Below are 26,882 nucleotides of genomic sequence, written 5' to 3'. Positions count from 1 at the left end.
TATGTTGGAATTGACTCCACTCAACTTGGCAGAAGCGGCACTGGCCTTACTGATTCGCCTCAGGCATAGTGCTGGACGCCAATAGACTTTTGGGGTCCTGTTGTGACTGTGGAGAATGGTGAGCCAAAATGGCTCCCATGCCAGCAGTCTCCACTGGGAGGACAGGCTGCGAAGAGCCATCTGTACAGGCATCCTGACATGGAGGGTTGGGAAGTAGGGCAAGGAAAGGAATGGATGGACTAGTGGAGGGGAAAGATGTGATATAGTGGAGAGAGAGAAAAACAGAAGGGTTTATTATTATGATGATCAATAACTACTGTGCTCAGATGACATCCTATTTAAAAAACACTTCTGGGCTCAAATTGAGATAAAGCCCACAGAATCACTACAAAGCAAACAGCTTTCAAAGAACAGCCCCGATATAGGCCAGTAGTGCTACAACTCTCTGAAGCACTCTCACTCCGCCCCAAAACAGTGTCAGCACTAAAAGTACACCAATGTTTTTTAGAGCAGTTCCTAAAAATGGAAAAGGCACTGAAATAATGAACTTGCTAATAGAGTTAACAGGCGGAGCTGAAATTAGATGACAAGTCTTATAGATGTTCAGAGAGGAGACAGTTAGGGGGAGGTGAGAAGAGAGAGTTAGAAGGAGGGGAGTGGAGGGAGTTAGGGAGAGGGGAGGGGAGGGAGTTAGGGGGAGGGGAGAGGAGGGAGTTATGGGGAGGGGGAGAGGAAAGCATTAGGGGGAGAGGAGTGGAGGGAGTTAGGGGAGGGGAGAGGAAGGAGTTAGGGGGGAGGAGGAGAGGAGGGAGTTAGGGGGAGAGGAGAGCGTTAGGGGGAGGGGAGTGGAGGGAGTTAGGGGGAGGGGAGTGGAGAGAGTTAGGGGGAGGGGTGGGGAGTGGAGGGCATTAGGGGGAGAGGAGGGGAGGGGAGGGAGTTAGGGGGAGCAAGTGGAGAGTGTTGGGGGAGGGAAGTGGAGGGAGTTAGGGGGAGTTAGGGGGAGGGGAGTGAAGGGAGTTAGGGGAGGGGAGTGGAGAGAGTTAGGGGGAAGGGAGGGGAGGGAGTTAGGAGGAGGGGAGAGGAGAGAGTTAGGGGGAGGGGAGTGGAGGGAGTTAGGGGGAGGGGAGTGGAGAGGAGGGAGTTAGGAGGAGGGGAGAGGAGAGAGTTAGGGGGGAGGGAGTGGAGGGAGTTAGGGGGGCGGGGAGTGGAGAGAGTTAGGGGGAGGGAGTGGAGGGAGTTAGGGGAGGGAGGGAGTTAGGGGGGAGGGAGTGGAGCGGAGGGAGTTAGGAGGAGGGAAGGAGAGGGTTAGAGGGAGGGGAGTGGAGAGAGTTAGGGGGAGGGGTGGGGAGTGGAGGGCATTAGGGGGAGAGGAGGGGAGTGGAGGGAGTTAGGGGGAGCAAGTGGAGAGTGTTGGGGGGAGGGAAGTGGAGGGAGTTAGGGGGAGTTAGGGGGAGGGGAGTGAAGGGAGTTAGGGGGAGGGAGTGGAGAGAGTTAGGGGGAAGGGAGGGGAGGGAGTTAGGAGGAGGGGAGAGAGAGAGAGTTAGGGGGAGGGGAGTGGAGGGAGTTAGGGGGAGGGAGTGGAGAGGAGGGAGTTAGGAGGAGGGGAGAGGAGAGAGTTAGGGGGAGGGGAGTGGAGGGAGTTAGGGGGCGGGGAGTGGAGAGAGTTAGGGGAGGGGAGTGGAGGGAGTTAGGGGAGGGGAGGGAGTTAGGGGGAGGGGAGTGGAGTGGAGGGAGTTAGGGAGAGGGGACAGGAGGGAGTTAGGGGGAGAGGAGAGGAGGGAGTTAGGGGGAGAGGGAGAGGAGAGAGTTAGGGGAGAGGAGAGAGTGAGGGGGAGAGGAGGGGAGGGTGTTAGTGGGAGGGGAGAGGAGAGGAGTTAGGGGGAGGGGAGAGGAGAGAGTTAGGGGAGGGGAGGGGAGGGGAGGGGAGAGGAGAGGAGGGGAAGAGGAGAGGCTGAGGAAGAGGAGTGGCTGTGGAAGAAGAGTTACTAGTTCGACAGAGAATGCTTCCTCAGACAGATGGCCTCAGGCTGCTCTCTGCCCTGGGATGGAATGTATCCTACTCACCCTTTCTCACCCATTCTCATTCTTCCTCTCACCCCTATTCATCCCTTCTTACTTCTTCCTCACCCCACCTCCTCACCCACCAAAGAGAGGGTAAGGGTAACATTTGACTTCTCTTTGTCCGGGGGGATCAACCCTGAATGACCTTTGAACCAGGAAATGACAATAACAAAACAAAGTATGCTGCCATACCCATAGAGGATGTTCCGTGTCACCATTGGCATCTGAGACTCTGTTTTAATCATTTACTTTGACTATTTTGAAAGGTTTTTGTAATATCTTCCTTATTCATAAACCACTTGAATATAAGGATCTTGTCGATCCAATGGGCTGTCAGTAATAACATGTTCTAATATAGAACTCCAGAGGGAGCTGATAAACTTTATATACAACAGTATGTGGACACCCCTGCAAATTAGTGGATTCATTTATTTCAGCCATACCCGTTGCTGACCGGTGTATAAAAACGAGCACACAGCCATAGATAAACATTGGCATTGGAATGGCCTTACTGAAGAGCTCAGTGACTTTCAACATGGCAACCTTCATAGGATGCCACCTGTCCAACAAGTCAGTTCGTCAAATTTCTGCCCTGCTAGAGCTGCCCCAGTCAACTGTAAGTGCTGTTATTGTGAAGTGGAAATGTCTAGGAGCAACAACGGCTCAGCAGCGAAGTGGTAGGCCACACAAGCTCACAGAACGGGACCGCCGAAAAAATTGTCTGTCCTCAGTTGCAACACTCACTACAGAGTTCCAAACTGCCTCTGGAAGCAACGTCAGCACAATAACTGTTAGTTGGAAGCTTCATGAAATGGGTTTCCATGGTCGAGCAGCCGCACACAAGCCTAAGATCACCATGCGCAATGCCAAGCGTCGGCTGGAGTGGTGTAAAGCTTGCCGCCATTGGACTCTGGAGCAGTGTAAACGCGTTCTCTGGAGTGATGAATCACTCTTCACCATCTGGCAGTCTGACGGACAAATCTAGGTTTGGCAGATGCCAGCAGAACGCTACCTGCCCCAATGCATAGTGCCAACTGTAAAGTTTGGTGAAGAATAGTGGTCTGGGGCTGTTTTTCATGGTTCGGGCTAGGCCCCTTTGTTCCAGTGAAGGGAAATCTTAACATTAGAGCATACAATGACATTCTAGACAATTATGTGCTTCCAACTTTGTTGCAACAGTTTGGGGAAGGCTCTTTCCTGTTTCAGCATGACAATGCCCCCGTGCAGAAAGCGAAGTCCATACAGAAATGCTTTGTCGAGATCGGTGTGGAAGAACTTGACTGGCCTGTACAAAGCCCTGACCTCAACCCCATCTAACACCTTTGGGATGAATTGGAACGCCGTCTGTGAGCCAGGCATAATCGCCGAACATCAGTGCCCGACCTCACTAATGCTCTTGTGGCTGAATGGAAGCAAGTCCCGGCAGCAATGTTCCAACATCTAGTGGAAAGCCTTCCCAGAAGAGTGGAGGCTGTTCTAGCAGCAAAGGGTGGACCAACTCCATATTAATGCCAATGGTGTCCACATACTTTTGTAGTCATGTAGTGTATGACAGGCTAAATAATAAATCCTCTGTCTCCTCCCTGCTAGATACTGTCTCTCAGACAGAGGATAACAGCTAGGACCTCTTCCTGCTGCTGTACAGATACACAACTGGCCTTGTCCTCGCTTCACTCTGACTTTGGGAGTGATACATTTACATGAATCACTGTAAAACAAACCAGGTGTCTATACTGCCTCAGCCTCTCTAGGCTTTTACACAGCTTCCAAGGTCTCTGAATAAGACACTAAAACAGCCTGGGTCAGGCTGAATAAAAAAGTTGGAAGAGGGGCTCTCAACCTTGGATTGACCCTGGTGTAAACAAAGCCCTGACTGTACTCAGGAAGCACTGGCTCTTACCCCCTGACCTCTAACCCTTCACCACTGTGTCTGAGAGGGCAGACAGAGATTTTATGCCTGACTGAATCAGCTGGCCTACTGTGAATCTGTCCTCAATGGCCCTACTCATTAACCCTTGAACCCCAACAGGCCCCTTCATCCTATATGTCTGAGAATCCAGACAGAGATTTCCTACCTCACTGATTCAGCCAGCCGCTCCCACTCCTCTCTCCACTACACTACAGTCTGATTTTAGAGTTGTCCCCAACGCCCCTGACCTCTAACCTCTGTGTGTGAGAGAGCAGGCTAGTAGCTGTGTCTCTCCTCTCTCTCCTTCCTCTCCTTTCTGCCTCACTGACAGACAAGCATGTGTGAGTCATTCGGGTTGGGGAACAGGTTTCACAGAGAGAGAGGGGGAGAGAGAGAGGGGGGTAGAGAGAGAGAGGGGGAGAGAGAGAGAAAGGGGGGGTAGAGAGAGAGAGGGGGAGAGAGAGCGAGAAAGGGGGGTTAGAGAAAGGGGATAGAGGGAGAGAGAGGGGGGAAATAGAGGGGGAGAGAAAGGGGGTGGATAGAGAGAGGAGGGGTGAGAGAAAGGGTAGAGAGAGAGGGGTAGAGAGAGGGAGAGAGAGAACGAGAGAGAGAGAACGAGAGAGATAGGTAGAGAGAGGGAGAGAGATGGGGGAGAGAGAGAGAGGGAGAGAGAGAGAGGGAGGAAGGGGTATTGAGAGAGGGAGAGAGAGGGGGGTAGAGGGGGAGGTAGAGGAGAGTGTGTCTGTATGAGAGAGGGGGTAGAGGGGAGTGTGTCTCTGTGTGTGAGAGAGAAAGAGAGAAAGAGAGAGAGAGAGAGAGAGAGAGAGAGAGAGAGTACAACGTAAAACATCAAATAATGCATGCAGAGTAGAATTAGATTTACATTTACGTCATTTAGCAGACGCTCTTATCCAGAGCGACTTACAAATTGCTGCATTCAACTTATGATAGCCAGTGGGACAACCACTTTATTTTATTTTTTTACTGGGGGGTGGGGGAGGGGGGGGTGGGTAGAAGGATTACTTTTCTACTATTCCAGGTATTCCTTAAAGAGGTAGGGTTTCAAGTGTCTCCGGAAGGTGGTCAGTGACTGCTGTCGTTTTTTTTTGTCATTTAGCAGACGCTCTTATCCAGAGCGACTTACATGAGCAATTAGGGTTAAGTGCCTTGCTCAAGGGCACATCGACAGATTTTTCACCTAGTCGGCTCGGGGATTAGAACCAGCGACCTTTCGGTTACTGGCACAATGCTCTTAACCACTAAGCTACCTGCCGCCCCACAAACACAAACAAACACAAACAGAGACCCCACAGAGCCCCAGGACAGCAACAGCAACACAATTAGACCAAACCAAATCATGAGAAAACAAAAAGATAATTACTTGACACATTGGAAAGAATTAACCAAAAAACTGAGCAAACTGGAATTCTAGCCACTGTAGGAAGACCTGGCTCTCAAGAGAATACAGGCTATGTGCACACTGCCCACAAAATGAGGTGGAAACTGAGCTGCACTTCCTAACTTCCTGCCAAATGTATGACCATATTAGAGACACATATTTCCCTCAGATTACACAGATCCACAAAGAATTCAAAAGCAAATCCAATTTGGATAAACTCCCATATCTATTGGGTGAAATACCACAGTGTGCAATCACAGCAGCAAGATTTGTGACCTGTTGCCACAAGAAAAGGGCAACCAGTGAAGAACAAACACAATTGTAAATACAACCCATATTTATGTTAATGTATTTCCCCTTTTGTAGAGGGGAGAGTGTGTGTCTGTGTGTGTCAGGGTGTCAGTGTGATGCGGTAGGACGAAGTCAGGCGCAGGACACAGAGCTAATCGAAAATGTACTTTACTCGTAGGTAACGTAAATAACATAACCTCCACGCAGGGAGGAAACAAACCCGCTCACCAGACGACAACCAAACATGAACAAACACAAACAACATACAGTGGGAGCCAGAGGGTTAGATAGGGAAGAAATCAATACCTAATGGGAACCAGGTGTGAACAATAAAGACAAGACAAGTAGAACACAGAAACATAGATCGGTAGCAGCTAGTACTCCGGTGACGACGAACGCCGAAGCCTGCCCGAGCAAGGAGGAGGAGCAGCCTTGGCTGAATCCGTGACAGTGTGAGAGAGACAATGAAAGAAAGAAAGAAAGAAAGATATAAAACAGGTGAAAAAAGGGGGCAAGATATGGAGGGAGCAGTCTGACAGCCTTAGTCAAGCAAATGCATTTTTTTCAGCTCTACGGTGACAATGTGCCCCTAGCTTACACACTCACACACGCACGCACGGGCGGTATGTGTGTGCGCGCGCGTGTGTGTGTGTGTGTGTACATCTCTGCAGACAGTGGCACCCTGTGTTAATCCTGACAGAACAAAGCAAGCGGCTCCCTATGATGGTAAGGAGAGCAGCACCACAGGAACAAAAGGTTGTCACAGTCAGTGGCTGTATATCCGTTCCTAGTCTTACGTCTGTCTAGATTCTAGACACACAGGGGCTTTCTGCTGCTGCTGTTGGTCTCGGCCAGGTAGTATGATAAACACCTGCTGTGTTTTAGTTGATGTGATGTTCCAGGCTCTATGGGAATGTGACGGAAGAAAATCGTAATCCTTAATAGTATATTGTCTAATTAACATCCCCAGCAGAATCTGTCAGTTTAAGCTAGAGATATCTGTTTTTTAGCATGGGCTGCGTCTCAATCCACCGCATCCACCTACAGTATGTCAGCTTTCCACATCTGCCGTGGCAAGTGGCAGAGCTACAGCGCTGTTTGTCAGACCAGGAGACATCCTGAAAATCGGTCTTCTCACAAAAACATCTGTAGTGTCCGAACCAGTGGAGGCTCCTCAGAGGAGGGAGGGGAGGACCATCCTCCTCAGTGAATTTCATAAACAATTTGCCCAACATTAAAAAAGTTATCCTTTTTAGATAAAACTATACTAAATATATTAATGTCACGAAATAATTGATTAAAGCACTGTTTTGCAATGAAGGTCTACAGTAGCCTCAACAGCACTCTGTAGGGTAGCACCATGGTGTAGCCGGAGGACAGCTGGTTTCCGTCCTCCTCTGTGTACACTGACTTCAATACAAAACCTAGGAGGCTCATGGTTCTCACCCCCTTCCATAGACTTACACAGTAATTATGACAACTTCTGTAGGAAGTCCTCCAACCTATCAGAGCTCTTGTCCACCCAATCAAAGGATCAGATAATGAATCTAGTACTGAAAGCATAAGCTACAGCTAGCTAGCACTGAAGTGCATAAAATGTGGTGAGTAGTTGACTCAAAGAGAGAGAAAGAGAAAACAATAGTTGAACAGTTTTGAACAAATGTATTTATTTAAAAATGAAGGAGAAGCAAGAGCGCGAGAGAGAGCTAGCTATATTTTGTTGTATTTTTTAAACTTTCACTTAGCTAGCGAATGCAGCTAGCTAATGTAGCCTACTCAAACAGAGAGGGATGCTATGTTAGCTAGATGGCTATGGCTATCCAACACTGGAACTCTTCCAAGTCAAGGTAATCTTTTGGTTTTATTAATTATTAATTTATTAACCGGTGTATCTGCTAAACTGCTTGCTGCTGACTGTACACTGTACTGCATGATTGTAGCGGGTTTACTAATGTGTTAGTTCTAGTAGCTATGTTGACTATTACATTAGCTAATATGGTGACAACGATGTAGGCTGTGTGTAACGGTTAGCAGTGATGATATGAACGTTTGTTTGGCAAGGTTTTTTCGCCTGATCACAGACAGCTGATGTGTTGTGCACTGAAGTCCACAAGCGAAGGGGAAACGTGAGAGGAGGAGAGCACATAGATACGAGAAGGAATTCTACAACGAGCAAAATGATCATGCTGTTTGTATGTGGCTGCTATGAAAGTGAACTGTGTTTACATGTGATTAGGGATGTATTCATTCTGCCGATTCTGTTAAAACGCTTCTTAAACGGAAGCAAACGGAATGAAACGAGGATAAACATGCCTGAATTTGTCCAATAGAAACTCTTATTTGCAACTGTTGGACTAATGATTACACTCTAGATCAGCTTGATGCAGGCATGATTGTGCAAGGGGTTTTTGGTTATGGCACTGTCTGTCATCTTGATTACACATTTTTCTCTCAACCTGTGCACCTACATTGTAAACTTTTGTTCATAAGCTAGGTTGTAGCAACCTCATGATCGGTATAGGTAAAATTTGAGTATCATGTAGCAGCCTAAACATTGAGCTGGGTGAATGGAATATGAATGACAGTCATCCAATATGCTGTAATAGAAATAAGGCCATGCTCATAAAGAAAATAATCGTACTCCCTCATCTTAAACGTCACCGACTGCCACTGGTCCGAACGATTTGGCCTACTAACTAATATGACCTCACTAAAGGGGAGACTCTCACGAACTCAATGATGTTCTCCGTTTGCAACAACCCCCCCAACTGTAATGAGACTCGTCTGAAGGTAACCGCGGTACCGATTTAAATATGTGTCCAAAAAATGAAAATATTTCCTGAGCTTTCTTATATCTCCTCGATATAGGGCAGACACTTCAAAACCTTACTCCATATTATTAATTTTTTTACAGTCTGTTTTTCCATTTATGAATGTTATTTCTGTGGGCTATAGTAGTATTGCCCAAATTCAATATTTTATCAAATAAATATACTTTTTGGATACCTACAGGCGTAGCCGTGGGAAGTAGGCGTGCTGAAAAATCATAATAAAATAAAATAAACACTAACAACTTGTTTTATTTTGTATATTTTTTCACAAAAGTAGTGCACTGGGCATTTAATAGTGCTGTATTAGCGGACCGATAAAGCACCTGAAAATACCCCCCTTGAAAATACAATAACAAATGTATACATAATAATAATAATAATAAACGCAGCACCCCCACCCCTAAACTACTTCCCGTAGCCTACAGGGGTCCTAAAATTATAAATCAAATAGCTAAATGATCCATGGTATGACCATCTTAAAACAATTCCATATGTTAGCTTAGTAGAACCCCTCCTTTGACTTTTAGAGGTTTTAAAAGCAGGTTCTACAGTAGGTTATGGGTGTGTCTGCAGGGGGATCTCACGTATTTTGCTAGAAATCCTGCAAAAAGCATTGCAGCATAATTCATAATCATTTTGGCGCAGCTAAACGGGTCAGATACTGTAGATGTACATCAGCACTACCGTAAAACACAGTAGACAGGATGTGTGTATTATTGTTTCCTAAACGGCTAGACCATGATGCATCCCCTGGCAATGACGTCGAGTCATGAATAAATGATGGGGATGGTTTGTGTGTTTGTGTTTGTGTTTGTGTGTGTGTGTGTGTGTGTGTGTGTGTGTGTGTGTGTGTGTGTGTGTGTGTGTGTGTGTGCACCCACACACTCATGCTCATCCATTCATCCGTCTCTGGGCTAATACAGGAGATTAGAGTGTCTACACACAGTGGTGACTCATGGTTGAACTCACAGATGTCCACCCACACCCATCATGGCCACAGAGCTGTACAGGCCTAACTACACAGTCAGTCAGTCAGCCAGTCAACCAGCCAGTCAGCATGCCAGTCAGCTAGTCAGCCAGTCAGCCTTGCCTTACATAGGAAATGCTTACTGTAGGGATCCCACTAGGACAGCATAGAGCTAGCAGTGCCAGGGTAATCTACACCACAACAGTGGCACTGCAAGGACACACTGGGCTTTCCCCAGCATAATCACATCTAGACAATTATATACGTAAGATACTGAGGAAAAGTGAGAGATTGATTGATTGATTTTATTTGACAATTTCAAAACACAATACAACCACAATGCAGATAATAGCTTCTAATTGTGTCAGAATATATCTCACTCCTCACAATCCATTGTTTTAATTCACTTTGCTAAGTCCTGCTGCTTTTTCATGCCATTTATCACCAAACAGTCAAAAAGGTCAGAGACTGAAGCGGTGACAGTGTGTGTGCCTGCCTGCCTGCCTGCCTGCCTGTTTGTGCGTGTGCGTGTGCGTGTGCGTGTACATGTTGTGAAATAGATGCACCCTGTCAGAGGAGGAGAGTTATGTCAGAAGACTAGAATGTGGGCAGGTCCCAGACAGTAGGTGGACTGCGACAGCTTAATGAAAGGATTGGGGTGTTGACTGCTGGCCTAAATACCTCCTTTCTCCCCTCAATGGATGCTGTTATTTATGTCACTGTGTCACAGTCTGAACACACTGGCCTGCTATGATTACCATGACCTCTGCCTTTCAACCAAAGACAAAGACAAGGAAATGTCACCTGCTTTAAAGAACCTTGTATCACAGGTGATACAGGCAGGAAAGAGTGACAGCCACCCTCTCCCGCTTCCCCTTCCCCCACCCTGTGTGTGTGTGTGTGTGTGTGTGATATGGGCAGAGAAACAAAGGGAAGAGGAAGGCTTGGAGAGGAACTTGAGGTGCCTCACAATCTCGCATGGCTACATCGGCTTGACCTCTCACCTCTTAGGGACTAGTGACACCAGTCAGTCAAAGAAAATCCGGTGGGTGAGTGGTTAGTGGCGGGCAGGGAGCTAAAGCTTACGAATTTGTTTTGAAAGATACCTTACCCCTCCATTGTTCTCCAATTACTTAGCATAGTAATTAAGATTACCATTCAAAGCTAAGAATGCATTCCAAAGCAAAGGCTCAGTTGTGTTTTGCTACTCAATGATCTACATACTGTAGGAATGTGAATAGGTTTGATTGCCTTTGAACCGTCCCTGCCCCTGAAGGACCATTTTGAGTGTGAAGGCTAGGCTATGCTCTGATTCATGTATAAATATTGATCCCTCCCTTCTCAATAGGAAAAGAGATATGCTTTGTCTGCCTAGCAAGAGTTTAAGAACGTAGTGCGTGCCAAAGCCGCCGCAGCATTACGGCTACTTTTCATACTAAGCTGTAGGCAGAAGTTTACCGAAAGTTTGGCGGAAATAAAAGTTTTGGCTTTGATAGCGGAATTACCTTTCAGATATAAAGAAAAGGCAGAAAAAAAGTTGGTGGTATGGTAAAGTTGGCAGAAAAACTTCTTAGTATGAAAGGGATATAATACTCCCTTATAGAGATTGTATCTCTATGCATCTCTATGCCTCTGTGTGTTGAAGCTGCCTGTGTACACTGAGGCTGGGTTGGCAAAGCAGGAAGAGAACATGTAGTTTACATCTGAAAGAGCTTCCTCTTCTCTGCAGCGTTGTTTAAGGTTTCACACTGTGTGTTTACTGACTTGCTCTCTCACCACTGCTGGGGAATAAGATACTGGCTGAGGGGTTGTTTTTCAAATAGTCTAAAGACATTTAGTTACTGACCTTTAATGAGAAAGCAAATGGTAATGAGTCAAGGCAGGACTGTGAATAGGCAAGCTCGGCTGATGGCTCCACCTTTTTGTTACCCAATGCCAGTGATTTACAATCAATACCAGGAATTGGCATGCTATGGTTCTTCCTTCTTTGGGGCTCGCTTAGTTTACAGCCAATACTGATTAAATCAATATCATCCATAGACTCAACATCATATTATCCAGTATTCCCTACCAAGGGGGACGAACAGTAGACAGGGGTCCGGAGGTACTACCCCCGGAAATTGTTTTGACATAAAACATTTTTTTTCCTGCAATTCTACAGTTTCACATCTATTATGTCTCTCTTGAGGGGTATTTTGAAAACACAGTTTAAGTGGAAGGATGATTGGAAGCCCCCCCCCAACCCCCCCAAAAATTATAAATAATGTAGTTTTTAGGGAAAATAATTATTATAATAATAATATATGCCATTTAGCAGACGCTTTTATCCAAAGCGACTTACAGTCATGTGTGCATACATTTTTACGTATGGGTGGTCCCGGGGATTGAACCCACTACCCTGGTGTTATAAGCGCCATGCTCTGCCAATTGAGCTACAGAGGACCAACCAGAAAACAGATTTGCAACTTCCTGTATTTCAACACATTTTAACATTGGGCAGAGAAAAATGTGCTCTTTTATAGCTCATCTCATGCTATTCTTCACATTTTACCATGAGGATGAGAGAAAATGTTGCAGTTTTAAAGTAACTGTCCAGTGAAAATCACACTTTTAAAAGTTTATATTCTGTGAACTCATACCCAAATCATTTTGTTGAGTCATCCTACAGTATACTCGTATTTGTGGCCAATTTTTTTTTTTTTTAAACACCTCAAACTTGTATCTCAAACAGACCGTTTAAAAAATGCTTGCAATTTCCTCATAGAGGATGAGCTGGCCAATCAGCATGAATATTTTTAATGACCGTGGTACGCCCACACCAAAAATATGCTTTTTAACATACTTAATATTTTTTTTTAAATGGAAGGAAAACTATTTCACTCATAATGTCATTAATTAAGGTCATTTTTCATAGAAATCTGGAAACACTGGGCAGTTACTTTAAAGGTCGAAATTGTGCAAAAACGCAAGAATAACGTCTTTAAACAGTATAAATGATCAATGCACCATCATACCAGGTCATTTGATGCTTAAAAACAAACAAAAATGGATGAATAAGATATTTGGCTACAGAAGTGCCATTTCTTACCGATCTCTACAGCTTCCGTCCAAAGACAAATCCTGTGAATTTTCAATACGTACTGGAGGAGTAACTGGCTAGCTACAGTGGCTAGCTTAGCTAACCAACTAGCTACGTCGGTCGCGGCACACAGGACCAGAATGACACATTGATGAACCACCAAAGGCACACTCCCTTTCTGTTTGAAAATTGAGAAAGAGGAGGAGTTGGACCGTTTTTTGCACCCAAAGTCGACCATTAAAGCTAATTTCTTGCAATTCTACACATTTTACCATTGCTCATCATATGCTATCTGACGAATCGACTTGTTTTGAATATTGGGGGGACATCCCCCGCCATCCCCTGTGGCAAATTCGCCTAAGATGCTCCATGAGTCTTGATGTGGGCCTACCCTTACTGAGCTCTATAACACCCCACTTTAATACATCTACACCAACGTAAGTGCTTCTTTACGCTAAAACTACCTTGTTGGCTCATTGAGAGGGATGTCTTGAGAGAGGGATGAGAGAGAGAGGGAGAGATGAGGGGTAGAGAGAGACAGATGAGGGTTAGAGAGAAAGAGAGAGATGAGGGGTAGAGAGAGAGAGAGAGAGAGAGATATGATGGGTAGAGAGAAAGAGATGAGGGGTGGAGAGAGAAATGAGGGGTAGAAAGAGAGATGAGGGGTAGAGAGAGAGGACACGGAACGCTTTCTCACGGCAACGGTCTCCACGGCGACAGTGTGACCCACATTTCCCCTCTATCTCGTCATCCTCGGAGACGGCCTGCTGGGGGGCGGTTTCCATTTCACCCGACGACGGAGACTGTGGCTGGCAGGTTGTAAAGTCACTGGGATGGAATGAGTGTGTAGTGGAGACTGAACTAGAGATAATGCTCTGAAAGGGTAAACAGCTAGCCTGCTGAATGTCTCTCTCTCTCTGTCCATCCCAGCCAGGTTAGGAATGCCCCAGACTGTGTTCCCAGCAGCAGGCACCATGTTCACCCCCAGTGGCTTCAGCCCCCACCTGGCCTCCACCTGCTCTGAGGCTGACCCTGAGGAGGAGGAAAGCCCCCAGGAGGCCCGAGGGCCTGGGGCTTGCCTGGTCGACGGACCCCCCATTACCTCCGCCTCTCTGGACACTCTCATCCAGCACCTGGTGCCCACCGCAGACTACTACCCAGAGGTAAACACAGCTATGAAGGGGCCACTAATCTACCCTGGTTGTAATGACCCCAGCCTCAGAAGTAGAAATAGTAGTAGGAATATAATGTTAATGATAATGGAAATACTGGATGTGTTTAACACATTGTTTCCATCCACAGAAAGCCTATGTGTTTAACCCATTGTTTCCCACCACAGAAAGCCTATGTGTTTACGTTCCTGCTGAGTGCTCGTCTGTTCATCACTCCCCCTGAGCTGCTGGCCAGACTCTGTGAGACCTGCATCAAACAACAGCAGCTGGACCAGAGTCCACTGGACACGGTCAGTACTGCTTACACACACACACACACACACACACACACACACACACACACACACACACACACACACACACTTTCCAACCCAGTGACTCTGACTGGGTCTCCTCCCAGGCTAAAGTGAGGAAGTTTGGTCCCAAGATCCTGCAGCTGCTGACTGAGTGGACAGAGACGTTCCCCACAGACTTCAGAGAGGAGAAGATGGTGGGACTGTTCAAAGATATCATCCACAGGATAGCACCCTGTGATGAGGTGAGAGAGGGAGGGAGGGAGGGAGGGAGTATGAGAGGCTACCCTCTCATAGAGAGAGAGAGAGAGAGAGAGAGAGAGAGAGAGAGAGAGAGAGAGAGAGATGAGGGGTAGAGAGAGAGAGAGAGAGGGGTAGAGAGAGAGAGAGAGGGGTAGAGAGAGAGAGGGGTAGAGAGAGAGAGAGAGAGAGAGAGAGAGAGAGAGGGAGAGAGAGAGGAGGGAGGGGGAGAGAAGAGAGAGAGAGACAAGGGGAAGGTTATTGCATTCGCTCTGCAGCCTCGGGGAAAGAGAGAGAAAGAGATGGATGATGATGAAGGATAAGAGGGGCATGGGGATGAGGGGGAGGGGGAGGTAGAAAGGGATGGAAGATTGAGAGCAGGAAGGGGAGGAAGAGCAGGGAGGGGAAGTGGAGTAGGATGAGAGGGGGTGGATGCAAGGAAGGAAGAAGAGGGATGGAGAGCGAGCAAGAGGAGGCTGATGGTGATGAATTTGCAGCTATTTGTGGTTGCAGAGCAGAGCATGGCCCAGGCAGTGTTCTGGCTTCGGGTCATTTATGACACGCTATGGGTGATTTACTGAGACTCGACCTGCTGGCCCCAACCACCAGCCATACAGCTCAGCGGGGGAGGGACACACACACACATACACACACACACACTGGGGGGAACACAACACACAAATCAAATCAAATGTTATTTGTCACATGCGCCGAATACAACCTTACAGTGAAATGCTTACTTACAAGCCCTTAACCAACAATGCAGTTTTAAGAAAGAATAACAAAAAAAATAAAAATAAAATACAATATAAAATAATATGAAATAAAAGTAACAAATAATTAAAGAGCAGCAGTAAAAATAACAATAGCGAGGCTATATACAGGGGGTACCGGTACCGAGTCAATGTGCGGGGGCACCGGTTAGTCGAGGTAATTGAGGTAATATGTACATGTAGGTAGAGTTATTAAAGTGACTATGCATAGATAATAAACAGAGAGCAGCAGCAGCGTAAAAGAGGGGTGGGGGAGCAATGCAAATAGTCTGGGTAGCCATTTGATTAGATGTTCAGGAGTCTTATGGCTTGGGGGTAGAAGCTGTTTAGAAGCCTCTTGGACTTAGACTTGGCACTCCGGTACCGCTTGCCGTGCGGTAGCAGAGAGAACATTCTATGACTAGGGTGGCTGGAGTCTTTGACAATTTTTAGGGCCTTCCTCTGACACCGCCTGGTATAGAGGTCCTGGATGGCAGGAAGCTTGGCCCCAGTGATGTACTGGGCCGTACGCACTACCCTCTCTAGTGCCTTGCGGTCGGAGGCCGAGCAGTTGCCATACCAGGCAGTGATGCAACCAGTCAGGATGCTCTCGATGGTGCAGCTGTAGAACCTTTTGAGGATCTGAGGACCCATGCCAAATCTTTTCATCATCACACTCACACACACAGAAGAAAAGGGACACATGCTCGCAACTGCACGATGGTGTGAAAGAGGGGTGTGAACTGTGAAGGAGAGGGATGTAGTCTGGAGAGATGATGATGGTGATGATGATGATGATGATGATGATGATTGTGATGATGATGAGAATGGTGATGATGATGATGATTGTGATGATGATGATGATGATTGTGATGAATATGATGGTGATGATGATGATGATGATGGTGACGATGATGAGAATGTTGATGATGATGATGGTGATGATGATGATGATGGTGACGATGATGAGAATGTTGATGATGATGATGATGATGATTATGAGGATGATGATTGTGATGATGATGATGATTATTGTGATGAGGATGAGGATGATGATGATGATGATGATGGTGATGATGGTGATGGTGATGATGGTGAGGATTGTGATGATGATGAGGAGGAGGATGAGAATGATGATGATGATGGTGTTGATCATGATTATTATTAGTTGTCTAATCATTCTAAAGTCTATATGTCCTCTCCAGGCGTATTGGAAGACACTGAACCAGGTTCTGCAGACCCTGAACCAGAAGCTGGCAGCCATCGCCCAGGGAGATGAGAGCATTGTCAAAGTGAATGCCTCCTCAGTCTCAGACAAGCTGGTGGCCTTCAAGACCAAGCCTCCACCTATCCAGAAGGACATGCTGTCTATCTGCAACGACCCCTACACACTGGCACAGCAACTCACCCATGTGGAACTGGTAAGAAGAGTGGTAGGAAGGATGGGAGGAGGGGATTAAAGGAGAGATGAAAGAGAATGAGATAAGGGTGTGATGGAAGGGAGAGAGATGATGAGAAGAGGAGAGAGGGGGAGGGAAGAGGAAGACAAACAGGCAAAGAGACAGAAACATGATGAGAGAGAGAGATGACACTAAGAGAGAGAGGAAGCAGAGGGGAGAAATGAATAGATACAGAAATAAAGTGGAGATTAGGATAGATGTAGAATCAAAAGAGAGAGAGAGAGAGAGAGAGAGAGAGATGCAGCACTGAAATCTTCCAAACAACTGTGTTAGCTTTGAATGGTCCTCTGTTAGCTATAGCCTACAGCTGAGTAACAGGCTTTGAATGGTCCTCTGTTAGCTATAGCCTACAGCTGAGTAACAGGCTTTGAATGGTCCTCTGTTAGCTATAGCCTACAGCTGAGTAACAGGCTTTGAATGGTCCTCTGTTAGCTCTATTCTACAGCTGAGTAACAGGCTTTGAATGGTCCTCTGTTAGCTATAGCCTACAGCTAAGTAACAGGCTTTGAATGTTCCTCCATTTGCTATATTCTACAGCTGAGTAACAGGCTTAGAAAGGTGCTCTACAGACACAGAAACAAACAGGGCTGAGCAACAAAAGGAGCTCCTACTCTCACTGATGGAGTGTTGTGTTTGTGTGTGTGTAAGGGCCGTCCTCCGCAGGCCTGAGTAAGCATGTACTCTGGTCTGAAAAGCGTGAGATCATCTCAGAAGTCAGTGGTTTGCCCGGTGCCTTTAAGGGAATATATCCACAGTGGATATATGTGACCTGACAGCTTTACACAAACACACACACACACACACACACACACACACACACACACACACACACAATCTGGGACATATTTGTGAAACCCAGACACCACTCATCTCTTTGCTGCATTCCTATCAGTGTGGGTCAATGTGTGGGTGAAGATGCACTGTAGCTATGGGTGATTCTCTTTGTTGATATGACAACAGTGATATAGTACAGTTGAAGTCGGAAGTTTACATACACCTTAGCCAAATACATTTAAACTCAGTTTTTCACCATTTCTGACATTTAATCCTAGTAAAAATTCCCTGTCTTAGGTCAGTTAGGATCAACACTTTATTTTAAGAATGTGAAATATCAGAATAATAGCAGAGAGAATGATTTATTTAAGCTTTTATTTATTTCATCACATTCCCAGTGGGTCAGAGGTTTACATACATTCAATTAGTATTGGGTAGCATTGCCTTTCAATTGTTTAACTTGGGTCAAACATTTCGGGTAGCCTTCCACAAGCTTCCCACAATAAGTTGAGTGAATTTTGGCCCATTCCTCCTGACAGAGCTGGTGTAACTGAGTCAGGTTTGTAGGCCTCCTTGCTCGCACATGCTTTTTCAGTTCTGCCCACAAATGTTCTATAGGATTGAGGTCAGGGCTTTGTGATGGCCACTCCAATACCTTGACTTTGTTGTCCTTAAGCCATTTTGCCACAACTTTGGAAGTATGCTTGGGGTCATTGTCCATTTGGAAGACCCATTTGCGACCAAGCTTTAACTTCCTGACTGATGTCTTGAGATGTTGCTTCAATATATCCACATAATTTTCCTTCCTCATGATGCCATCTATTTTGTGAAGTGCACCAGTCCCTCATGCAGCAAAGCACCCCCACAGCATGATGCTGCCACCCACGCGCTTCACGGTTGGGATGGTGTTCTTCGGCTTGCAAAGCGCCCCCTTTTTCCTCCAAACATAACGATGGTCATTATGGCCAAACAGTTCTATTTTTGTTTCATCAGGCCAGAGGACATTTCTCCAAAAAGTACGATCTTTGTCCCCATGTGCAGTTGCAAACCGTAGTCTGGCTTTTTTATGGCGGTTTTGGAGCAGTGGCTTCTTCCTTGCTGAGCAGCCTTTCAGGTTATGTCAATATAGGACTCGTTTTACTGTGGATATAGATACTTTTGTACCTGTTTCGTCCAGCATCTTCACAAGGTCCTTTGCTGTTGTTCTGGGATTGATTTGCACTTTTCGCACCAAAGTACGTTCATCTCTAGGAGACAGAACGCGTCTCCTTCCTGAGCGGTATGACGGCTACGTGGTCCCATGGTGTTTATACTTGCGTATTATTGTTTGTACAGATGAACGTGGTACCTTCAGGCATTTGGAAATTGCTCCCAAGGATGAACCAGACTTGTGGAGGTCTACCATTTTTTTTCGGAGGTCTTGGCTGATTTCGTTTGATTTTCCCATGATGTCAAGCAAAGAGGCACTGAGTCTGAAGGTAGGCCTTGAAATACATCCACAGGTACACCTCCAATTGACTCATATGATGTCAATTAGCCTATCAGAAGCTTCTAAAGCCATGATTTCTGGAATTTTCCTAGCTGTTTAAAGGCACAGTCAACTTAGTGTATGTAAACTTCTGACCCACTGGAATTGTGATACAGTGAATTATAAGTGAAATATTCTGTCTGTAAACAATTGTTGGAAAAATTACTTGTGTCATCCACAAAGTAGATGTCGTAACCGACTTGCCAAAAATATAGTTTGTTAACAAGACATTTGTGGAGTGGTTGAAAAACAAGTTTTAATGACTCCAACCTAAGTGTATGTAAACTTCCGCCTTCAACTGTATGTGTGTTTTGTTAGGTTTATGTACTTTTGATTTCCGCTGCTTAGCCTCTGCGTACCAGGGGTCAGCTGTTGCTTCAAGGGAAGGTGATATTTGTAGATGATTCATGACTTCCTGTATTGCTTGGCTTCCATTACAGAGATTAATCTAGTTCATATGCACTGCCATGTCGCTCTACTCTGCTCTCTCTGTGTGTTTCAGGAACATCTCAGTCATATTGGTCCTGAGGAGTTTGTCCAAGCCTTCGTTCAGAAAGATCCACTGGATAGCACTCAGGTATAGTATAATAAAACTTTGAAATGTCTTTATTCTTTTGGAACTTTTGTGAGTGTAATGTTTACTGTTAATTTTTATTGTTTATTTCACTTTTGTTTATTATCAACTTCACTTGCTTTGGCAATGTTAACATATGTTTCCCATGCCAATAAAGCCCTTACATTGAATTGAATTGAATTGAGAGAGGAGACAGAGAGATAGCGACAGAGAGACAGGGAGAGAGACAGAGAGGAGTCAGAGAGACAGAGAGGAGACAGAGAGAGAGAGAGAGAGAGAGAGAGAGAGAGAGAGAGAGAGAGAGAGAGAGAGAGAGAGAGAGAGAGAGAGAGAGAGAAAGAGAGAATGTCCTGATGTGCAGTATTGTGTGTTTGTGTCCCAGCAGCCGTGTTTCAGTGACCAGAAGAAGAAGACCACTAACCTGGAGGCTTACGTCAGGTGGTTTAACAGGCTGTGCTACCTGGTGGCTACTGAGATCTGCATGGTAAATGTTTTCACATGTTATTCTCTTCATTATGGTCCCGTATTGCTCATTTGGTAGAGCATGGTGTTTGTGACATAAGCGCTGTGGGTTCAATTCCCGGGGCCACCAATACCTAAGAATGTATGCATGCATGACTAAGTCGCTTTGGATAAAAGCATCTGCTAAATGACATATATTATATTATATTATAATATATTATATTATATTGTTATGCCGGTCTTCCCTCACCGAAGTTGATGATTCAGTCATGGTTCTTTAGTGTCACCTGTTGGCCATGTAACATTACTACACTCCTGTACCCCTTGTGAGGCATTGATACGTTCTTCCCAGACCAGGGCCTGTATCCACAAAGTGTCTCAGAGTAGGAGTGATGATCTAGGATCAGGTCCCAACCTGTCCATATAATCCTATTCATTATGATCTAAAAGGCTAATCTGATCCTAGATACAGGCCCTGGGCCAAATACTGTATATTTTGCATGTCATTTCCATCCATTATATCCCACTAGCAGCCTGTGTGTGTCTCCTCTCAGCCTGCTAAGAAGAAACAGAGAGCCCAGGTGATTGAGTTCTTCATCGACGTGGCCAGAGAGTGCTTCAACATCGGCAACTTCAACTCCCTCATGGCCATCATCTGTGAGTGTCTCGGTTGCATCCTACATCATACATGAACCAAATACTGATATTTGGCAATATACCGATATTTGACTTGTGTCTGCTCCTCTAGCTGGTATGAATATGAGTCCTGTGTCTCGGCTGAAGAAGACGTGGGGTAAAGCCAAGACTGCCAAGTTCTTCATCCTGGAGGTAAACCTCACCAACCAGCACAGCCTTAGATACCTTGCTAGAATGTTTATTATTTCATTGTTATTCTTTTTTTCTTTTTTTTTCTTTGGGGGGACACTCTTGAAAACTAGAGATTTCATCCTGCAACATGTCAAATAAATATAGAAAACAAATCTGTAACTTTACTGTACCTGTCTATGTAACTACCATGTAAAAACATGCTTTTAGCGCCACTGATATAGTATATTGTTTTTCCATCCAGCATCAGATGGACCCTACTGGAAACTTTTACAACTACAGGACAGCACTTAGGGGAGCCGTCCACAGGTCCCAGACTGCTAATAGCATCAGGGAGAAGGTACAGGCCACCATTCACTCTGTAAATACCCTTATCTGACCCCTACTCGTGCACTGAAACCAAGGACATGCATCATTAACTCTCTCTCTTTTTCTTAGATTGTGATTCCCTTCTTCAGCCTACTGATCAAAGACATCTACTTCCTGAATGAGGGATGTGCCAACCGCTTGCCCAATGGCCATGTACATTTTGCGGTAAGGCTGAAAACTTTGTACTGATATATACAAATGTGGATTTTACTCTCTCAATTCAATTAAATTCAAAGGGCTTTATTGGCATGGGAAACACATGTTTACATTGCCAAAGCAATCTCTCTCAATTCAATTCAATTCAATAGACTTTATTGACATGGCATGTAAAATTACTTACATTGTCAAAGTATAGATATAACAAAAATGGTGGTACCAACAGCAATAATAATAATAGTAGTAGTGGAAATGGGATTACCTGTCACGCCCTGGCTCTGGGGACTCTTAAATGTTGAGCCAGGGTGTGGATTTTCATTGTTTAGTTTACTATGTTTTTGTTCTAGATCGTTTAGATCTATGTTGGCCAGGGTGGTTCCCAATCAGAGGCAGCTTTAGCTCGTTGTCTCTGATTGGGGACCATACTTAGGCAGCCTGTTTTGCACCAGTTAATTGTGGGATCTTGTTCCGTAAGGTTTGTTTGGTATTTAACCTAGGACTTCACGTATCGTTTGGTTTGTTGTTTTGTTCGTGTTGTGTACTAAATAAAATGTACGCTTATCACGCTGCGCCTTGGTCCGTGTCTTCATCCGTGGTCCTCTGTAGCTCAGCTGGTAGTGCACGGCGCTTGTAACGCCAAGGTAGTGGGTTCGATCCCCGGGACCACCCATACACAAAAAAAAATATGCACGCATGACTGTAAGTCGCTTTGGATAAAAGCGTCTGCTAAATGGCATATTATTATTATTATTATTCATCCGGTAACGATCGTGACATTACCATTAACAGCAACTACGACAACAATATTAATGAGAATAACAATACATTAAAGCAATAGTAGTCGACCAATCTCAACATGACTGAGAAGACACATTACATGGTATGAAAGCCAAAACAAAACAGGAAATATTATTGACATTACATTACACTTTTCACTGGCTGTCCCTCAGGTTGTGGCAGGATGACACATATTTGGCTGCCAAAATTGCACATTTAGGCTTTTCACCCAATAAATATTGGATTTTTTCCTTCCTCTTTTATAGTTTCAAATTCTTTGTACTGAATGATAATTTTGGGAAAGAAAGATTCTCTTAGGTCTGAGTATTTTTCACAGTGTAATAGGAAATGCAGCTCTGTCTCTACCTCTCCCCTGGAGCAGAGTGAGCACAGCCTGTCCTCTCTGGGCAGCCAGGTTTGCCTGTGACGACCAGTCTCTATAGCCAGACTGTGCTCACTGAGTCTGTACCTAGTCATTGTTTTCCTCAGTTTTCTATCAGTCACAGTGGTCAGATATTCTGCCACCATGTACTGTCTGTTTAGAGCCAAATAGCATTGAAGTTTACTTTGATTTTTTGTGGTGTCTTTCCAATAGGTGATATATTTTTCTTTTTGCTTTGTGATGATTTCATTAGGCCAGATTTTCTGAGTGCTGTCCTGAGGCTCTATGAGGTTGGTTTTGGTTAGTGAACTGAGCCTCAGAACCAGCTGGCTGAGGGGACTCTTCAGTATTAGAGAGCGGACCCCATACTTCGCTGCCATATAGAGCAATTGGTTCTATAACTGATTGAAACATTTTGAGCCAGATTCTAATTGGAATTTTGATTTTAATATTCCTTTTAATGGCATAGAATGCTCTTCTTGCTTTGTCTCTCAGCTCATTCACAGCCATGTGAAAGCTACCTGTGTTGCTGATATTTAATCCTAGATACGTGTAATTTTTGGTGTGTTCTAATAGAACTGTGTCCAAATAGAATTTATATTTGTCATCCTGATTTCCGGACCTTTTTTGGAATATCATTATATTAGTTTTTTTTAGATTAACGGTCAGGGCCCAGGTCTGACAGAATCTGTGCAGATGATCTAGATGCTGCTGTAACCCCTCCTTAGTGGGAGACAGTAGCACCAGGTCATCTGCGTACAGCAGACACTTGATTTCAGTGTTGTGTAGGGTGAGACCAGGTGCTGCCGATTCTTCTAATGTTTTTGCCAATTCATTAATGTAGATGTTAAATAGTGTTGGGCAGCCCTGTTTCACTCCACGTCCCTCTCTCTCTCGCTTTCTATCTCACTCTCTCACTCTCTCTCTCTCCTTTTTTGATTTTGTTTTCAGAAATTTGTGGAGTTGGCTCGTCAGGTGGGAGAGTTTATGACGTGGAAACAGATAGAGTGCCCGTTTGAGACAGACAGGAGCATCCTCCACTACCTCCACACTGCTCCCATCTTTAGTGAAGATGGTAAGACACACAGTCTCACCTAACATGAGTCTTCAGTGAGGATGATAAGACACACAGTCTCACCTAACATGAGTCTTCAGTGAGGACGGTAAGACACAGTCTCACCTAACATGAGTCTTCAGTGAGGACGGTAAGACACACAGTCACACCTAACATGAGTCTTCAGTGAGGACGGTAAGACACACAGTCTCACCTAACATGAGTCTTCAGTGAGGACGGTAAGACACACAGTCTCACCTAACATGAGTCTTCAGTGAGGACGGTAAGACACACAGTCTCACCTAACATGAGTCTTCAGTGAGGACAGTAAGACACACAGTCTCACCTAACATGAGTCTTCAGTGAGGACGGTAAGACACACAGTCTCACCTAACATCAGTCTTGAAGTCACACATCACATTTCTTTCTTTCTTTCTTTCTTTCTTTCATCCCTAGGCCTATACCTGGCATCCTATGAGAGTGAGAGCCCAGAGAACCAGGTGGAGAAGGACAGATGGAAAGCACTCAGGTATGACAGATATCAGTGATGTAGTCTAATGAGCCAGTGATGTAGCCTAATGAGTCAGTGATGTAGCCTAATGAGTCAGTGATGTAATCTAATGAGTCAGTGATGTAGCCTAATGAGTCAGTGATGTAACCTAATGAGTCAGTGATGTAGCCTAATGAGTCAGTGATGTAACCTAATGAGTTAGTGATGTAGCATAATGAGTCAGTGATGTAACCTAATGAGTCAGTGATGTAACCTAATGAGTCAGTGATGTAGCATAGTGAGTCAGTGATGTAATCTAATGAGTCAGTGATGTAACCTAATGAGTCAGTGATGTAGCCTAATGAGTCAGTGATGTAACCTAATGAGTCAGTGATGTAACCTAATGAGTCAGTGATGTAACCTAATGAGTCAGTGATGTAACCTAATGAGTCAGTGATGTAGCCTAATGAGTCAGTGATGTAACATAATGAGTGGCATAGTCTTAGCTTATTTAAACCACCTGTGTTTTCCCTCCTATCTTTCTCCAGGTCTAATATTCTGGTGAAGACAAAAGAGCTAAAAGAGCACCATGGCAGCTAACCCTCAGGCCAGCCCAGCGACGGAGGGAGGGAGGGAGTGTACTCATTGCACTACAACAAACTGTGAAGGAGCCTAGCTGGTACCGAAGTGTTTTTCTACACATGAAGAATAGAAGTGATGAAACAATAATGATGAACAGGATTCATCAACAACATGACCAGTAAAAACACAATAGAAGAACAAAGGTCAACAAGCAGTGAAAGGTGAAGCTACTGTATGGACACTAACTGGAGTATAATGCCATTACCTTTGGTTTGACTATTGTACGTAAGGGATAGATCAATCCCGCAATCTTGGTGTTTATTTACTCTCTCTCTCTCTCATCTTTCTTTCTTTTGCTCTCCCTCTCTGTTTCTCTCTCATCTTTCGTTCTCTCTCCTTCACTCTCATATTTATTTCTCTCCCCATCTCTGTTTCTCTCTCGTCTTTCTTTCTTTCGCTCTACCTCTGTTTCTCTCTCATCTTTCTTTCTTTCGCTCTCCCTCTCTTTCTCTCTCATCTTTCTTTCTTTCGCTCTCCCTCTCTGTTTCTCTCTCATCTTTCTTTCTTTCGCTCTCCCTCTGTTTCTCTCTCCCATATTTCTTTCTCTCTCCTTCTCTCTAATCTTTCTTTCTCTCCCCCTCTCTGTTTCTCTCTCATCTTTCTTTCTCTTTTTCTCTTTCACAAAGCCTTGTGTAAGTTTTCTATTGTACTGTTAGAATCCTGTAAAAGTAAGAGTAACTATGATGTGAAGGGCGCTGGCTTGCCCACTTAGCTGCCGGACTGTGTTTGGTCCTCTGACTACTACTACTAAAGACTACTACTAAAGACTACTACTGATGACTACTACAAAAAAAGACTACTAATTAAGACTACTACTACTGATGACTACTACTGATTATATTATTATTATTATTATTATTATTATTATGACTCCTACTGATGACTTCTACTAAATACTACTACTAAAGACTACTACTGATGACTACTACTAATGACTACTACTATTGACTACTACTGAGTACCTGGAACCACAGGAGAGATCTCCTGCGTTATATCATTCCATATACATAAATACATTGACTGTGTAGTGTGTGTGTGTGTTTCTGTGTGTGTGTTTGCATGTGCGTGTGTGTGTGTGTGTGTGCGTGTGAGCTTGCGTGTTTGCATGGTCTCAGTTGAGGGGCTTATTCTTATCAAAATGTAATTATTTCATCCTCAGTGGAGAGACTGTTGTTGAAACCATGAAACCAGGGTATATTCATCTCCATGTATGAATCTAGTCTACCTGTACATTGTAGGTTTGGGGGGCTGAGGATATCAGTGTTGTCTAATCCTATGTGAAAATGGATTGTGCCAGGAAAACGACAGCAAAACAATCAATCATGTCAAGGCCCAGGCCTGTGTATAGATTGTGTATAAAGGACTACATTTCCCATGTACCCCCTGACATCTTTCTACTCTCCAGGAAGTTGTTTCTCTCTGACTGATGTTCAGTTATCTGATATTTATGGTTTTGTTTTGTTATTATTTTATTGTATTCCTCTATTGAAAACGAAGTCTGCTAAATGTCATGCTAAAGACAGTGTTTTAAATGGGAAGTATATGTAGGGTTCCACCACTGAAATACTGGAGGTGTTTTACGCCATTGGAATATGAGTTAAATGATCAAATGGATACTTTCACCAATAACATCTGCCATTGTCTTTCTATTGCTGGAGAGGGAAAGTTGTGCCAGTTAGAGTCACTCCTAGTTGTTACGATTCCAGGTTCTTTTAACTTAAAACTTGCTGTTGTTTATGACTTTGTTGTCTTGTGGGATAGTCACATGTTGTGATCCCTGGGGGTTATCCTAAGGGAGGGATATGGTGGGGGAGGGATGTGTGTTATTCCATGTTTTTAAGAGACAGTTTGATTCAATTTTATATGATTGATGTTCAAGTGATACATTTGTAGTCCTTTCCTTCTTTTAACAACAAGCTGGTTCTCTCCCTCTCTCTCTCTCTCTTTTGATGTACCTGTCTTCTCTTTAACACATTCCCCTAAACACAGTTTGGAAATATTAATTGAACTCTTTCCCTGCCCAGTTACCTACACCCATGCCATGGCACGCTGTGCTGTCTTGTAGGATCAGGAGGCATCCACTGTAACAGTTTTCAGTGCAGTGTTTTCAGTGAAGAGTGTTTGCGTGTGACACCTTGAAGCAGGCAGATCATTGATACTGTTTTGTTTACTGGCCAGTTTACAGGATTCTGGCCCCATCGATTGCAAATTGAAAAGAGACCTACTTAAATAAATGTATTTTAATAAAATGCATCCTTGCTCAGTGTGCTGATTTCATAGTAGCAGGCCCATAGGTCCATAACCTACATTGTAGTCTCATGAAAAGGTTCAACTTTAGGACAGGGTTAGGACCTGTGCCGCTTTCTGTGTAAGGTAGGGTCGTACTCTGCGAATG

General features: G+C 44.7%; 1 protein-coding gene across 4 annotated transcripts in view; it reads left to right on the top strand.

Moving 5' to 3' along the window:
- Positions 1 to 24,819, top strand: part of LOC123481550 (ras-GEF domain-containing family member 1C-like) — a 35,253-nt gene extending 10,434 nt beyond the window's left edge. Inside the window, exons 2-14 of one of the 4 annotated variants that reach the window (XM_045205979.1) lie at positions 13,468 to 13,700; positions 13,877 to 13,999; positions 14,110 to 14,247; positions 16,200 to 16,415; positions 19,259 to 19,333; positions 19,716 to 19,814; positions 20,347 to 20,449; positions 20,541 to 20,620; positions 20,862 to 20,957; positions 21,056 to 21,151; positions 23,253 to 23,376; positions 23,812 to 23,884; positions 24,394 to 24,819. In XM_045205979.1, the coding sequence (XP_045061914.1) occupies positions 13,479 to 13,700; positions 13,877 to 13,999; positions 14,110 to 14,247; positions 16,200 to 16,415; positions 19,259 to 19,333; positions 19,716 to 19,814; positions 20,347 to 20,449; positions 20,541 to 20,620; positions 20,862 to 20,957; positions 21,056 to 21,151; positions 23,253 to 23,376; positions 23,812 to 23,884; positions 24,394 to 24,445 (1,497 nt within the window). In that variant the 5' untranslated portion in view covers positions 13,468 to 13,478 and the 3' untranslated portion in view covers positions 24,446 to 24,819. Of the gene's footprint in view, positions 1 to 13,467; positions 13,701 to 13,876; positions 14,000 to 14,109; positions 14,248 to 16,181; positions 16,416 to 19,258; positions 19,334 to 19,712; positions 19,815 to 20,346; positions 20,450 to 20,540; positions 20,621 to 20,861; positions 20,958 to 21,055; positions 21,152 to 23,252; positions 23,377 to 23,811; positions 23,885 to 24,393 lie in introns of all 4 variants that reach the window. The other 3 variants (XM_045205975.1, XM_045205985.1, XM_045205982.1) reach the window with 3 other exon arrangements.
- Positions 24,820 to 26,882: the final 2,063 nt, after the last annotated feature.

The sequence above is a fragment of the Coregonus clupeaformis genome, chromosome 2 (assembly GCF_020615455.1).
Source record: "Coregonus clupeaformis isolate EN_2021a chromosome 2, ASM2061545v1, whole genome shotgun sequence".
NCBI classification, from domain to species: Eukaryota; Metazoa; Chordata; class Actinopteri; order Salmoniformes; family Salmonidae; genus Coregonus; species Coregonus clupeaformis.
The sequence above is the reverse complement of the archived record's forward strand: the minus strand, read 5'-3'. Positions and strand labels throughout refer to the sequence as shown.